At 36.5% G+C, this 17,039-nt stretch overlaps 1 protein-coding gene across 2 annotated transcripts in view; it reads left to right on the top strand.

Moving 5' to 3' along the window:
* Positions 1–424: 424 nt before the first annotated feature.
* LOC129775000 (synaptotagmin-4) overlaps positions 425–17,039 on the top strand; it is a 61,757-nt gene continuing 45,142 nt past the window's right edge. For both annotated transcript variants that reach the window (XM_055779137.1, XM_055779135.1), the window contains exon 1: positions 425–904. In XM_055779137.1, coding sequence (XP_055635112.1) covers positions 865–904 — 40 coding nt within the window. In that variant the 5' untranslated portion in view covers positions 425–864. The remainder of the gene's footprint in view (positions 905–17,039) is intronic.

Genomic DNA, 17,039 nt, shown 5'->3' with positions numbered 1-17,039 from the left:
AAATATTTAAACTTTAAAAAACAGATTCTTTTTTTGTAAAGTTTTGGCAAAGAGTTCCATTGCGGGTTCTATCTTCGTTCGACTAAAATAGGCCGTACTTTCCAACAAAGGGACAAAATATATTTTAGAATACAGATCTCTACAACTAATACAAGCACGGTCTTACAACACCAAATAGCTCCTGGAAGCTCATATCCTGCCACTACAAACAACCAAATCGATTCAAAACACCCGACGCAAAAATGGATGCTTTCCCGCGTTTGACGTTTCTGAGTGGAAGCTTTCGATTGTGCGTATGTCCCCCGCACACACATACTTTGCAATCAAATCAGTGGGTGGCGACGCGTGCGCTTTGCCCCACTATCGATTGTGTCCGCTCTCCGAGAGGGAGCTTTTCGGTTTTCGGCATTAACGCGACCAGAACTATCCACTCTCTGTCGAACGGTTCCATTGGCCAGTCTGTTGTAACGGAAGGTCTACTTTTTTTCTCGTACGGGGTGCATGAATTGTTAGGGATAAAATTGCCCATTCTCAGCTGTGGAAAGCTAGGTGAAAATTGCGTTTCGCTTTGTTGGACGAAGCGAATTTCGGGACTTTTGGTGATTTTCCTCATGTATAACTGCAAGTGAAAAGTAGTTAGTCGGGATAACAAACAAGGGAAAATCCCCCGAGTGACACAGGAGCAGAATAATTTATAACCATTGTCGAAGGTTATCGATTTGGTGATTCAGTGGAGATAACAGTGCAAGTTTTGGGAGAACATTGTGGAAGATTGTGTTTTTGCCAGTTGGAATAAGTACTAGAACCCAAGGAAGGAGAAAAAAACTTGTGCAGGAGGAATCGTGTTCAGGACTAATTGACAAAATGGGCGACCACGGCCCGGATATGAACACACTGGAAACTGGTAAAATAAGGCCACTTTGTGCTGAACACCGATCGCACAGCCTAATCTTTGCATATATTAAGGTATCGTAAAATTTGATCTGATAGTGTAATCTGGTGGCGCTTGGCTACAATCACGATGGCTGCCATGACCTATGTAGGTAATGTAAGCAAGGCACTGGTCAGTCAATCGAACCGGGCAGATTGAGCTATTATATAAACCACGCATTGGCTGGAGTGGGAGGTGGGTGGATGGCCTCCCACCATTCACTCGTGGGTTGCTAGCAGCCACTGGTAGTTATTTATATGGCTGCTCTCTTCTCTCGGTGATGGTGGTGTATCAAACCTCCTGAGCAGCTTCTCGCTGGTTTCGATGCTGACTTACAGTGTTTCTATCAGCGCCCTGCTGTAAGCTCGATAATTTTCGTGGGGGATTTCGCTGGGTTGGAAGAATTTATCTGAGATTTGCGGGATTTAGGCACTCACTTGGTGGGATCAGAATGTTGTGATGTTTTGAATGGTTTTGAAACCTGAAACCTTTCGCAAATAAATGCACCACAGTATCTGTTGTTGACTATGAATCGTATTTCATTAGAAACTATGAAATTAATTTGAAACCATGTAATAATTATGCTATTTAATAACTACCACTCAACGAAGAAGTTATCTTCAAGATGGTTTATATACGAATATGGTGACATGAATAGGTGAACACCTGATGTTGAGATTCTCAACATATACCGTTCTGAATCATATTTCGGACACTTTGGTCTAATATCTTGAAATGCTTAATGCACTGATGATATAACTATCAAATTAAAATCACAATTGCTTCTCTAGAGTAATCCCTTGGTTTCACTATCATTTCACATGAGAATTACATTTGAATTATAACATAATCGGCAGAAATCTTGCAACACTACTCATTATCGTTTGTGTTTGACGTTTCCTTAGCGTGAAAATAAAGTGTCCGAAATTTGAATTCAATCTGTCCGAAATTTGATTTAGTGTCCGAAGTTTGATTCTTATTCGCTTCATTTGAAAAGCATTTTATTCGATTTTTTTATGTTTTCAATCAAATAGGTACCAAAGTAGAAAGCTGAAAAGCATATTGAACTAATTTATTAAAAATATTAACCAAATAATACCTGTGCATAAAGTTTAGATCTGTTTTCTGCATCATATGCCTTAAGCGTCCGAAATATGATTCATAACGGTATGTTGTGTGATATTTTTAATAGGATAGAATGCCAAATTGAAATGAAACGCAAATAACTGGTTTTAACTGCTATGGTTTTACTTCATTCAAAGGTAATTCTTTCCCATTTCATTTGAACATGATTTTCGGCATATGGCTAAGTTCAAAGTTCAGCTCGGTGGAAGTTCAAAGTTCAGAGTTCAATTTTCTATAACCATTTTTGTAGCAATGGAGGCGTGATCACGTAGTGAATGTTGTCTCCCAAGGCATCAATAGTCTGCCGGTTTTCGGTGTAGACTAGAGACTTCACAGACTTCGGTGTTGGCCCTGTGGCAGTCACCATCAATCATTGCGTTCTGACCGGCTCTTCAAGAAAAACGAACCAATGATTACACCGGCCCATAAAGTACACCAAGCGTCGTCATCATGTAGAGTAAAACTGTGCGTAAATGATTGATACTTGTTCGAATTAAGGGGGGACCCCGGTTTGGAAGGTCGTAAAAATCGATTTTTTCATGTTTGCATTTTTTTTTGCACGCCCTCAGGAATGTTGTCCTAAGAGGATTCTTTGATATTTGATTTCGTTGATAGCCAAAAGTATGAGGTCACCTCAAATTATATAGTGCTGCTATACGATTTTTTAAACGCGTTTTTCTCGAAACTATGCATTTTTGGAAGAATGTCGGGAGTGAGAATTGAACTCGTGACCCTTTAGCGTGAGAGGCATGGATGTTACCACTACGCCAGATCGCCTCCAGTGTGAAAGAGATTACGAACGAAATAAATTACATTTGTTGAATTCATAGGTCTTCGTTATTATTCTGGATAAACCTGTATACTATAGAAAAAACTTGTAACGAATCGAATGATGAAAGCTTTCACCTTATCTGTACAATTCAGTAGATCTTTTCAACAATTATCTGTTTTGTTTGCCTTTTCTGTTATATATTTTACCAATAATACTTCAAACATATTTAATTACTGACTAATTGGAACAGTTTAAAATATTGTTCCATCAAGCAGTATGTCTGCTTTTTTCACAGAAGCGTGATAGGATCATTTCTTCTAAAAGATGGGTTAATTTCGAGTTTGTTCACATTTTCCATGTCATGCTTTTCTCTCTCTCACATTCTACAGGGCTAATATTGACATAAATAGGTAATGAGAAATGAGCTTGATATGCAATGACACAGCTGTCAATTCATCCATAGAATGTACTTTTCATTCATTGCACAATCCCACTCATGCTGGCAGCGAATCCTGTTACTGCTTCTGTAAGTTTTTTGGATAGCGGAGTAATCACACACTTCCCTTCCCAGGCATTCAAGCATTTCTTTCTTTCCATATTACATTTTCCGCCCCATAGCCTTGCATTATTCGCACTCTGTTAGAAACGGGAAATTTTCCCATTTCGTGTCTGAGCTGAATGGAAAAAGTTCTAGCGCTGTTGACGTCGTCCTTATAGGCTTGGATTCGAAGCAGACGGACGTGTTTTATCTTGGTTCATTTTTATGCGCGCCAATGCGCGTTATGATATAATGTTTCTGTCATATTTCTCTTGGGGAAAAAGATGCTACGCGGAGAAAAATTCCAGTCACGAGGTTGCTGCCGAATGTTTTTTCTTGCTCTCTCACGAAGCAATGTTACCCAAACTGTTATTTTAATTGAACGCAGTTTCTTGTTTGTTTTTGTTTTGTAGATCCACTGATCAAATTTAATCAGCCAAAGGCATTAGGCTTCCGTGAATACAATCAATTCGGATAACTCATGATAAACAAAAATTGGGAACACTATTTTCCGGAAAAATGATACATTTATAGATTAGAGTGTTTTTCTATCCCATTATGTAACAATAAATGTAATTTATTTTGTTTGCTGTATAAACATCGAATTAATACTTAGTAGATGAAGAATAACTCGGTACCAACAGTTTTTATATACCTATTTCTACCAAACCGAACACTTTGACCAGTGTGATATTTAGTTGTGAAAATATAAAAATTTAAAAGGAAATTAACTATGTTTAGAAAATATCATAACATCATTAGAAAATATTAAATAAATTTCAAGATGAAGGTTTGTGAACAAATGATATAACCGGTCATTTTGACCGGTCGGTAGCTTTAGTGTTAACACTCTCGTCGCCCAACGCGACGTTTCTGAATTTCTTGTGGAGCCCAATTTGCGGTTAAATTATTAAACGAAGGTCAAACTTAGTTTGCAGACAACTTTTCCATGATCTAGCAATATTTCATACAATTGACAACCATTCCAAACTAAGTACAGTATGAACATTATAATAATATGGACCCTCGTATAACGCTTACATTAAATTAGATTCTCCTGATAGAAAACTTTTCCCAAATAAGTGAATAAGTGAAAATTCCGAATTACTTTAGAGGATTTCCAAAACCATGCTATATAATTTCACGAAACCAGAATATCTGAAGAATTTATGAAATAATGACGAAATTAAGTTAAAGGAACAACATTACCTCGCTTACATTAAATTAAATTCTACTGATAGAAAACTTTTCCCAAATAAGTGAATAAGTGAAAATTCCAAATTATTTTAGAGGCTTTCCAAAACAGTGCTATATAATATCATGAAACCAGAATATCTCAAGAATTTATGAAAGAATAACGAAATTAAGTTAAAGGAACAACATTACCTTGTATGATATGTATGAACAAACAGCCGCAATGTTAATGATGAAGGAATACGTTTCAGAGTGTAATATTACCCAAGAGAACTTTTCGAGTCCAACGTCTTTACGATTTTATTTAACATTTGCTCGTCAGATTCAAAGTAGAATAAACTTTAATGGTGAAACTATACTAAATGTAACTATTATAGAATCAAAAAAGATCAACATTGAAAAACATTAAAAAATTCAATCACTACTGATAGGCTTTCCTCATTCCAAAGTATTCAAAGAAATTCTATATATGGATCTCTCTGCAAATCACTGCAGTGATGCTGTAGGATTTTGAGAAAAAATATAAACGATCAAAAGAACCCTGCAAAATTTTCTCATTGGCAAAAACTTCAACTCTATGGGCAGCATAAAAATACGAGAAAACAAACTTGTTTTGGGAGTATAGAATTTTTAAGCTGCGTTGAAGACGACGAAAGATTGGAGAACAAATAATAAGAATGTAGAATGTATAATAAATTTGAGTACGTTTAAGTCTGCCTATAAAAAATAATGCTTGTGTTTTACGAAAAATCGGCACGGAATTTCCGGACAACCCAAGATTTCCTGATTCTTGGAAATTATAGTTGGCAACCCTGATCGTGAGACTTGGTGTTGTTTCATTTTCGGTATCCCGAATGCAATGGTATAAAGATCGAATGTGGTCTGAAATTCAGCTGAAAATATTGATGTGAAACTGATAATTTCAAGCACTGGTTTTCTCAAATGAAATCACTATCAACACTATCCGCAAACGATGGTTATTTTTGCTCAAAATAAAACATTTTCACACAACCTAAAAAATATGACGCCAAAAAAAAATCGCTAACGTGACAAAGTGGTTTGTTTACCATATGTGTTATAAACGTTTAGGGTATGATGCGACCGACCGGCATACAGGACCTAAGTTGCAAACCTAATACTATTGAAGGCCTATCAATGATGTTTGATTTAGAAAATATGATAGAAATTCGCGTATCAGAATAAGTCACAGTTCAACATTGATTAATTGTAAAAATATACCTGGCAGCGGAAGTTTGAATTGGGTTGTATCGTTTTGACTCAAATTCCTAACACTTCAATTCAAAACTAAATTTTCTGAAAATTAATGTTGCTTTGATACCTGTTAATGTTGTTATACGGAAGAGTGTACCCAGAATAATATCGGGGTTTTCATTACTCAACAATTTGTAGCAATGATGCACAGTAAATATAGTTTTTAAAATGAAATGTTCGAAATATGAGGAATATTATTTTTTCCTGTCGTCATTACTCTTCTCTCCTCTTGAATGGCGTTAACGTTCCCTGTGGAACTTTTGCCGTCTCAACGTATGCATTAATTAGGGTCATTTATTAATACTTAGTTGAGATTTCTTAAGCCAAAAAACACAAAATCTAACCACTCGGCCACGGGTGCACATCACACAGCTTGAAATTTTCATTCCCCCTGAAATTGTTTGGTTATTCATCGAAAAATTCCAAAGAAAAATATGCAGGGAATTGAACGAATGATAATTTAAAGGTGCAATATCTGGTTAGAACAGCGGGTGCAATCTCTGCCAAAATCTATATAAAAATGTCGGTTTGTCGGAGACACATGGCACATTTCCTTGATAGATCACGATGTTCTTTTTTCCATCAATGCAAAGTTTAAATTTATCATTGATTGTCGGAAGCGAATTGAATTCACCTTTTCACTTATTGGACCATGGACCCGCCAGTTTACCAGCAGGAAGAGGAGATCACTGCCTTTTTTGGAGCAATATGAGGTAAATTGCCTATTCTGATAAATCCGGCCAATAATCCGGAACTAATGTCAAGTGTGGAATATTGGTTAAATGCTATGCACATACTGAAGAAAAATGAGGAAGGATTTCAAGGGGGAATGGAATTTGGTTTCAAAACAAGTGAAAACAGGGCTTATACAAAAAATGATGGACTGTGTTCGAAGAAGAGTTCGGCCTATGGCTTATACTAAGAAGGCATACTGAAACAATGGTCTTACATATTACACATATTACACGGACGGGGTCTTGACATAGGACTGTGATTGTGTCTAGTAATTGCATTAAAATTGAGCTTTTCATTGTTCAAAATCTGTATTTTTTTCTCTTTTGAAACCTCAAATGGTTGCCCTGGAAAACCCGTTTCCTGTATGTACTTGTATCCTTTAAACAGGTTAGATGAAATAACGTGGTAGAATTCGGTACCGCATTCTGTCCAAAAATGTACACAAAAATACCATTAAAGCCATTACTACCCTTTTATTCTGTTATTTTATTCAATCATACAGAAGAAGACAAAGAGTCATCATGTATCTTTTTCAAACACAAGTCTAAATAGTTAAGACCTACATAAATATAAGCCTGAGTCAAATCAATCTATGACTACAAAAATATATTATAGATAAAAATAGGATTATCTCCTTTGTTACGTTGTCCGGAACATTGTTTGTAATAACTTTACAGCCCTGTAAGATCGCGACTACTCAAGCTATCATAATCTGATTTACATGGGTATACCCTTTCGATCATCTCAATCAGCAGCCATTTAAATTCATTTATTGCATTTTCACATAACCGAACAACATACTCGATATTATGACATCCTGGACAACAATTACACAAATTGTTAGTAGTGAGACCTACACGATAAAACATGAATTGAGCACAAATTGATTGGACAACATACAATATAATATAACATTAATGCCTATTATCGGTAAATGGAGAATAATTCATTTTACGCATCAACTCACATTATGAGCTAACGTCCGAATTTAGGCAAATAGATTGCCGTTGCGTCGGGAAGCAAGCGAGTGGATAGTGCAATCGAAAGAAAACATACCCATTTTAATCGTCAAATTGTTAACTTTTTTTACTATATTCACTGTTCATGTTTCAAGCAAAAAAATTCTGGATAAATTTCCTGTCTAATGATATATAAGTGACCCCCCTATATAGGAATCAAAGACATAGTCCTATGTCAATACTCAGTCCACTAATTTGTCCCAATTTCCCCCCATCGAGACATAAATGTTCATCACGAAAACATTTGAGCACAAAAATCTTTTTGAAGTGGAAATTATGCGTTTAATTTTTTTTCTGTTTTTCAATGCATCGAGTAAACATTATAGGTTATTTCAGAACCATTGTTTCAGCCTTAATTCATACGATAGTTCATTGGTCGAACTTGTCATTCGTTGCTCTTCTGTACTTCTTTTTCAGTTTGCCCTTCACAATCAACTAATATTCCTCAATCAACCCTAGTTCCTCGGTATTTACCGGATTCTATTGCTAGTGAATCATAGTGATTCCATTGTCGGAATACCACTCATGAGAAATTTTTGGATGCAGAAGTTACGAATTGTCACTTCCTTGTCCACATCTAGCGATTGTTTGCCAAACGAGGAACTTTTTCGGAAACTTTGACCACTTTTTTCCGGGAACTCTGTCGATTCAATGCAGTAGGTAAATTTTCCTACTGTGATTCCGCATACGTGACGTAGGATTACGTTACGACATTTGTTGCATGTTGCACGTTTTTTAATATCCATAACCTCCCCCTTAATCTCGGCAGCTTGGCTTGAAATGAAGTTCAGTTTTCATGAAAGAAATTAGAACGTAGCTACCCTCCTATACTCGCGCATCAGTCTGACAGACCGAGATTCAATGAGGTGGCTGAATTGAATGACTATTAAAACCGAATGAAGTTAAAGAAAAAATATTTTATGGAGTTTTTTCATTCGATTATGTCTTTCTGTTTTAAATAAATACCAATAATGTGTAAAAATATACAATAGCAATGCTTCAGAGAGACGCATAATCTGTGAGTATACGAGTTACGACTTTGCGCGCGAGTACAGGAGAGTTAATGGGTCATTCTCATGTGCTACAGAGACTAGCAAACATAATCGTTAACATCCGTCGAGATTTGAGCAAATTATTATTTTCGGTGATGGAAAGCATAAAATGTCAAACCCTATTGAGAAAAGAAACCATCAAATCAATCATTCACTTACGTTCCGCTTCATTTCGTGACGCTCAGATGTTTAGTTGAGTGAGAATCGACCTTAATGTGGGACGAGGTATGGTTACAAAGTTACAACGCAAAAATCACTGCTCCGTCAGCAGCTTTGGTGAAGGAGGAAAATGTCCTTGAGCGTTGAATGCGGTTGTGTTTTCTTTTCTATGTTTTAACAAATCGGAATAGGTTATTGTGGGAGCACGAGTGGTTGGATCTTTATGTACTTTCTTGCCACTGCTGCTGCTGCTGTTGGTGTTGTTACCAGAAAATTGGAAAATTTGATGGGATGATCTCGGGCTTTCCCCTTATAACGAAGAAAATAATAACGAAACCTTCAAATCCATCTGCCTAAAAGCAGAATTATTGCTTTCCCGGAAAATCTATGTTCGAAGCAAGTGCAAAGTATAAATGAACATGCGGTCGCTTGTTTACTCGCCTTAAATCCAGAGGTTTTAATGGATTTCGCTCAGTTGCAGTTTCCACTGTTTCAGAGTTGTGTATAGGTCGATATGGGATGAGGTTGAGGAAGTTTGTTTCGAAGCAGAGGAGTGCGATGGCAATGCGATTGACGCCGTGCAGTCGTAGTTGTTCATGCTGTGTATTATGTTGAATGAGGAAAAACCCGAAGGATGTTGGTTTTGACCAACGGTTTATTCTACTTTTCATAACCAAACGTGTTAGTTTTCGCCAGATAGCACACTCCACCGATGTTTCGAGATCCAAAAAGTTCGACCTTCTTGCTAGGATTGTAGTTTCATGCTAATTATCAATTTATTTGTTATGAGAATTAAGTTATTCAGGGCTAAACAAACACGCACATTATAACAGTTTAATCTTGTTTATGGGGTCTTGTAAGGATAAATTTTAACAGAGTAAAACATGTATGAATGAATCATCTGGAAATATCGCTTCCCCCTATCGCTGACTAATCGTTTGCGCCACGGCTAGTCACGATGGCAAATCATTTGTATGTGCATACATATCATTTCGAAATTGCATCCATTCAAAGGGGAGCCAGCCATAGTGGCTCCACAAAATTAACCACCGCGTGGAAGTAAGTGTAGGAAATTGGCAAAAACAGTTCAACGCGTGTGTAACACCAATTGTACCTGTCGAGTAGCACCTGTATGAGTTAGAAGCGGAAAGGATTCACCCCCTCACCCAACAGATGGCGTCTGTTTTCCGGGGCAGACTGGAGCCATTCAACTTGAATGCACGACAGGATACGGCAGTGAGTCATAATTTGCTTTGAAAGGAGCAGAATATCGTCTACGATTGAACATGCAGCCTTGATTTAGGCATGCTTTGCGTCTGTGCGTCAATGCATGGCTTTAACTATTGAGTGTGGAATATTTTAGGTTATGTTCTGGATACAATTCTGTCTCTAAAGGCGGCATTCCATCTATTCGATTATGTTGAAAAAAGAGACACTCCAATAAGCAAGAACCATTGACTTGTAGCATGTAGCATGCTGAATAGATGGAATTCCGCCTTAAAGGTAGTCATGATTCTTCGTCAACATTTTCACCAGAGGTAACGGTCGCAATTTCATCAATTTTGAGGGTGTTAAATTGACGTTGATGACTTCCAGTAGGGCGTTTGTCCGACGCCTAAGGTCTAGCATATGGGAAGATGAAATCAGATTTTTTGAAACCAAAAAGAAAATATTTCGGCCCTTTTCGAAAAAAAGTCTAATTATTTTTCGAAGATTTCAAGTATGCAAAGTTGCTTAAATGACCATCGTTTTTACACCCGTAACGTTTCACCACTATCTGCAACTCCTAATATGAGTTGGCATGAAATCCGTCAACTATTATTCTATAACATAGAATACATGTTGACACGTAAAAGTTCACTTCAATTCATATATATATATATATTCAATTTATATATATATATATATATATATATATATATATATATATATATATATATATATATATATATATATTATATACAGTTTGGAAAAAAATTAAATATATTTAATTTTAATATATAAAAATATAAAAAATTTTATATTTCAAATATGACTTATTTCAAGAAGAAATGTAACCTTTCAACGTTAAGGTGGGTATTACATGTACAGTGGAGTAAAAATCGTGATTTTTGAAGATTTTGCTTGAGTTTTCCCAGAAATTGTTTATATCGACACTGAAGCAAAATTAAGAAAGATAGAAATTGTGTATCAAAGAACAAATTGTAGAGCAGTTAGAGAGCTTCAATTTAATTGATAGAAATAATCTAGTTCAATATATTTTTTAGGATAAAATAAATAATAACACATTAAAAATTATTAACTTTTAAGTGTTTCACTTCCAAAATGTTATTGAATTCCACTAATTTAGTCGTTTTACTACTATATTCTGTGCTAAATTTTCTCATCTTTCAAATGGAATATGCGAGCATAGTATGGTCTCCCTACTATCAAAATAGTGTCCAGCGAATTGAGGTGATCCAGCGTCCGTTTCACCCTACGCAACTTGCCCTGGAGCGATCCTTCGAATTTACCCAGCTATGAGGATCGTTGTAAATTGATCGGACTCGATTTGTTGAGCTTACATAGAGATGTAGCGAAGGCAACTTTTATATCCGATCTAATTTCCTTGAAAATCAATTGTGCTGATCTTCTTCAGTCGATCGATTTTAATATACGCCCTCGTAACCTGCGTTCACATACATTTCTCTGCCTTCCTCACTCTCGCACAAACTACGGTTACAACGAACCCGTATCGAGTATGTCTCGTGTATTTAACCGCTGCTACTTATCTTATGACTTTCACTTATCTCGCGCCAGTTTAAGAAATGCATTCTTGATCGCTCTTTCCAGTTAGGTATAGTTTAAAGTAGATTAAGTATTTTAAGTTATTAATTTATTAGGTATCATTAGGGCACTCATGTTCAGGCCTGTTGATAGTAATGAATAAACGGAAGCAACAGAATCGTCTTCCATAGCGTACTTTAAAATGTAGAGCCAGTTTGAGGCAACAGAGTTTGAAATAAAAAAATAAAATAACTCTGTCAATGTTGAAATTCGAACACATGCGTAAAAGGATTTTTTTCATCAAATATGATCATCTATCACTTTCTGAGAGAATCTGGATAAAATTATTTCTTTCATATGAGAAAGGTGTTTTCAGACTTTGAGGGGATGAATCAAAAATGAAATTCTTCTTTTGACGTGGGACTACGTCTAACCGGAATATATGGAGGGTAAAATGAAAACCTAAACACAGAACATGCAGGAAAAAATGAAAGATTTCGAATGCTTATAGCTCGAACATTTCGTACTGGATAGGAGAGATGTTTGCATCACTTGATAGGGAATATTTCTACGCATCTATCGCAACTAACAAAATGTTGTTTTTCATTAGATACACAATTGAATAACTGTAAAATATTAGGCGTTATCTAAACGCCCTAACTGCATCGTTTTGATTGGCCCGATTTACGGTTTCCCTAACACAGCCATCAAAACCAAGCAGCCTTGGGGAAATCGGCATTGCAAATACATGAAAGTAGGGGGACTTTTGTTTTCATCGAAAAATGTTCCATAACACAGACTTTAAAACCAAGCAGCGAAATCGGCATTGCAAACACACGAAAGAGCCTAGAGGCGAGTGAACTGAAAAGTTTAAACCCTCTTAAAGCCAAAAAGAAGAAAAAGAACACACGAAAGTAGGGGGAGCTTTTGTTCCCACCGAAATGTGTTCCCTAATAGAGATTTCTAAACCAAGGTGCCTGGAGAAATCGGTATTTCAAATTCATGCAAGTCGGGGGTATTATTGTTCCGACTGGAATGTGTTTCCCTAACACAGACTTCAAATCCATGAAGCGTGGGGAAATCGGCATTGCGAATTCATACAAATCGGGGGTATTTTTGTTTCGATTGAAATGTGTTTCCCTAACACAGACTTCAAAACCGAGGTTTCTGGGGAAATCGGCTCTGCAAATGCAAACTGCGAGTACTTTTGTCCTCGCTTGCCTTTGTGCAGAGTGGAATATGTCTGTCCTAACATGATCTTCTAAACTTAGGAACCTGGGAAAATCGTGCAGCCACTAGAAGCGAATGAACTTCCCAGTTTCAAGCAAATTCGAGATTCGAGAAGTATGTACACTTTTGGGATGTAAACTTCAGAGGGAAATGTAAAATAAAATAATCGTTTGATAATTTTTTTTGTCTTTATTGGAAAGATTTTCAGCCTTAGGATGGTTCATCAAACGTTTGATAATTCTTCCGTACATATATTTTGTTCTAGTCATCATACCAAACGTAAAAGGTCCGTCATTAAATTTACTTGTAACGAAGAACAATCAATCACAATAAATGAATTGACTTTACACGGCATTTGTTCATTTTTTTCACTCACAGAGCAAATATATTGAACTCAATTGAATTTGGAAACTGTTTCATTCAATCAAGAATTTAATCAATACAAACGAATGATTGCTAAGCTAAGGTAGTTCCACGTGAACCTTGTGGTTATATCATAGATATAACCCACTCATTTTTTTTTATTCAAGAAACGAAAAATACATGCAAAAAAACGAATAAATTTTTTTTTTTGACTCGATTACATACAGTGAAAAGAAATCAGAAACTGTATATAATCGAGTCCGTCGTGTATTTAAATTTCAATATGAGTTACTATTGTTTCGGGTGGAGTTTGTGACACGTTGCTTTGCTTGTTTTTCATTTTTACGGCCGACAGTGCGAATGATGAGCAAGTGTCCCGTTTTTCATTGTCCCATGTCAATTCCATGTCCATCCCTATCATCCCTATTCCCATACAAACCACTCCGTTTCCTCTGAAATGCAATGTGTGGTACATAATACAACTATAACCAGCAGCGAAACCTGACATACAGCATCAAATGTAACGAACACAAACGAACAATTAAATAATGTACTAAAATATCCTTTCCATATCCAAACCTTGAAAAAGTAGCATCACGAAAATAAATCCAATTGAGTTTTTTAGAAGTAGTCCAAGTGTATTTTTCCATTCTCCATATAATTTCACATTCAAACCAAGTGCCAAATTCCACAACCTGAGTTATCAACATCCAGGCCTCCTTCAGCCGAAGGATCCGTCATCTTCTTCAATGGTGTGATCCACCAGAAGAAAAGATTTCAAATACGTTGGTAAACCAAACAGCAACCGCAGCATCACTAGTAAATTGAATGAAAACAAATAAAAATAATTATTACGGCAATTTTTTTTAGCAAATTAATAGTGTTAGTCTAACTAATCATTTCTCTCAGTGTGGTGATTAATCGATTAATCGATTATTTTGCGACGATTGATCGTATCGAATTACAAAAAAACCACTGAAAAATATTCGATTAGTTGATGAACGATTACTTTAAAAAATCGGACATCACTAGTCACACCTACTTTTGACAGCTGGATAGGCTTTGTGTACTCTCTCGTGTTTGATGTGTGCGTGATCGGCTTGTAGCAGGTGCATGCGTACGATGGGTACAGTAGTAATCAAAACATAGTAATTCGATGACATTTAAATTCATTTGGTTGCTTATGAGATTGTTTATATTGTTTCACCCATGCGGTTGTTGACATTTTTCACTGACTGTACACGTCGTGATTACAGTAGTGGCACTTTCCTTGGACTGCTTGTACGCAGGTCAGTTCACTCTTAGAGCATTCATCAAACATGTCCGGGTCGCAAATGCAATTTTCGACCACTGTCAGTCGCGAGAATTGCTAAAGTCTCAAACTGATGTGAATCAAGATTCCTAGAAATATTCTAAAAGGTGGGCCAATATGTCAAAACCTTCTGCAGAAACCTTAACACATCAAGAACCGTACATTTTGGGGCAAACTTGTACGCTTCATTTGTTCGGATTCCACGAATGAGATCGTTTCCTTCGGTGTGGATGAGACCAAGGCAAGCCATCGGTAGGTCTTGTTAGATTTATTTATTTTTTATTTGCACGGTTTGTGAACTCTATTCAATGCGATATTTTACGTTGCAAACGTTTCGTCATTTCTTTATGCAAAATGTTTATCTTCGAATAAAGCTTCCTTCTGCACTGCTTTCATATACCGCTCCCCTAACCCACTTATCAACCAAACAGTCGCACCATAAACCATTGAGTCATCTTGACTTGACTGATTAGTTTGGCGATGACAGCTAAATTGACGGCAAAATCTTGACTCGCAGATCATATTTTGTTATCCGGGGGCTGGGTCAGTTTCAGTAACAAGAAAACGTCGGGCTGTCCTGCTATTAATAACACAACAATGATCATATCAACTGTATCCGCTGTCCGGTCTTCTGAACAAAGGAAGAACAGAAGGAATACTCTCACGCCTAAATGGCTCCCGTGTAATTTACAATTTACAAAAACCATAAACATGTAACATGTACACAATTAAATCCGGCTTTGTCACAGCTAAAATGCTAATGAGCCTAAATAAATAAAAAATGGGTAAAACAAATTCTCTTCATGTTTCTTGTTTTCTAGAAGTGATGCCAGATCTACGGCAATTTGAATCTTCTGAATCTGATCTAGAATTGACCAAATCTTTTAATAACCATATTTTCTTGCGTTTTCCGATACTTTTATGTAAAGTGTACAAGGAATGGGTTGATTTTGGTGCAAATTTTATAAATGGATAACACCGTTTCTTGGCAGAGCAATGTAAATTTTCCTGCACGCCATGGTACGTTTTTCATTTGCAGTTAGTCTTTTGATGTGATGTCTTTCTTCTGCACTTTTCAATCTGATGAAGTATTGATTTTACTTTGAACTTCCCGTTGCGCAAGAAAAATCGCAAATAAAAATAATTTTAAATTATTGTCAGATCAAAACTGTTTTCACTCTATTTTTGTGAAAATAACAATCGTATTTTTTAAGCAAATGATGGATGATTCAACACAATCGTGCTTTGCACTCTCCATTCACTGTTACACCTACACTCAGAATAAAAGGTAATCATGAATTATACTTACACAGGTATGGAATACAGAACATCATGACTCGCTAACGCTACTATTAATAGTTAACAGCACTGTATTTTATTCATGTAACACTATTCCATGTAACGCCAAGAAAAAGATTCATGATTTGATACTGATTTCTGTCGTGATTGTGACAATATCAAAGTTAAACTTCTAAGTGACTTCCATAAACCGATACAGCGAATGATTTGTTATTTCATGCCAGACCAGTATAGTGTTTGCAAAGAAATCACAAGCTATGCTCTCCGTTCCACCTCTCATTGTTATATTATATTATATTATTCTACCGAATAATATTTTACCATCGCATTTGGAACAGATGAAAAACGTCATGTTGACTACTTGTTATATATCATGCCTACGCACATTCGAGAAATGTAAATTTCTTTTGGTAGCTCTTTTCAGTTTTGATTACATTTTTTTTCAATCCAACAGTAACCATTGTAAAAGGGAGTTAAAATGTGCCTGCATCACGTGCATATAGCATCGTATAATGTTTTTTATTGATACTATATGCACAGTATGGTCTGCACTTGTATGCCAACAACCCAACACCAGTGTCGTGAAATAATTCAGCCGAATCCCATCGGAGATAACGCCGGTTATAAATGCTGTCGGGAATTTACGACACCCATAAACAAGAAAATGCTGTCTTCTGCAGAAATTTATGTCTTGACTCGGAGTTCCGTCTATGGTGTATTTCTTTTGCCACCGGAAAAACCGCGCCTTGTGGCACCCTTTTCTTCAATTGTTGATATCAAAACGAAGCTTGCAAAAAAAGGCTTTCGATTCAAACTGGATTCTTTGTTGCCTGGAGAAACTTGATGCTGATACGGATGGTTTGTAGTGATATTTTCTTCCTCCAAACCCCATCAAAGTGGGGTAGAGATTTAATTTTCACGATAGTCGTCAACAAAGTAAATATTTTACAATCATAATATATTTTTTCAAACGCGAATTCAAAAAATGTTCAACGAAGTTTTTCATGGCATAAACCAGTTCCTCCAACTAAATGCCACAGCTACCGTCACGTAACTGTCCCAGGCTCAGTCGTCAGGTGACAGGTTACAGTTTCGCTACTGGTTACTTATTTGCATTTGAAGGAACTTAACTTTCGCGCATCGGTTGTAGGTTTTCTCTCTTATCTCATCAGATCGAACGCGTATCCTTCACTCGTACACCAGTCCTCCGATTGTGACGAAGAGCGACTGAGTGGCGGAAAGGGTTCATCAGGTGAAAACGGTGACTCTTTT

The sequence above is a fragment of the Toxorhynchites rutilus genome, chromosome 3 (assembly GCF_029784135.1).
Source record: "Toxorhynchites rutilus septentrionalis strain SRP chromosome 3, ASM2978413v1, whole genome shotgun sequence".
Classification (NCBI taxonomy): Eukaryota; Metazoa; Arthropoda; class Insecta; order Diptera; family Culicidae; genus Toxorhynchites; species Toxorhynchites rutilus.
This window is presented reverse-complemented; position numbering and strand designations above follow the sequence as displayed.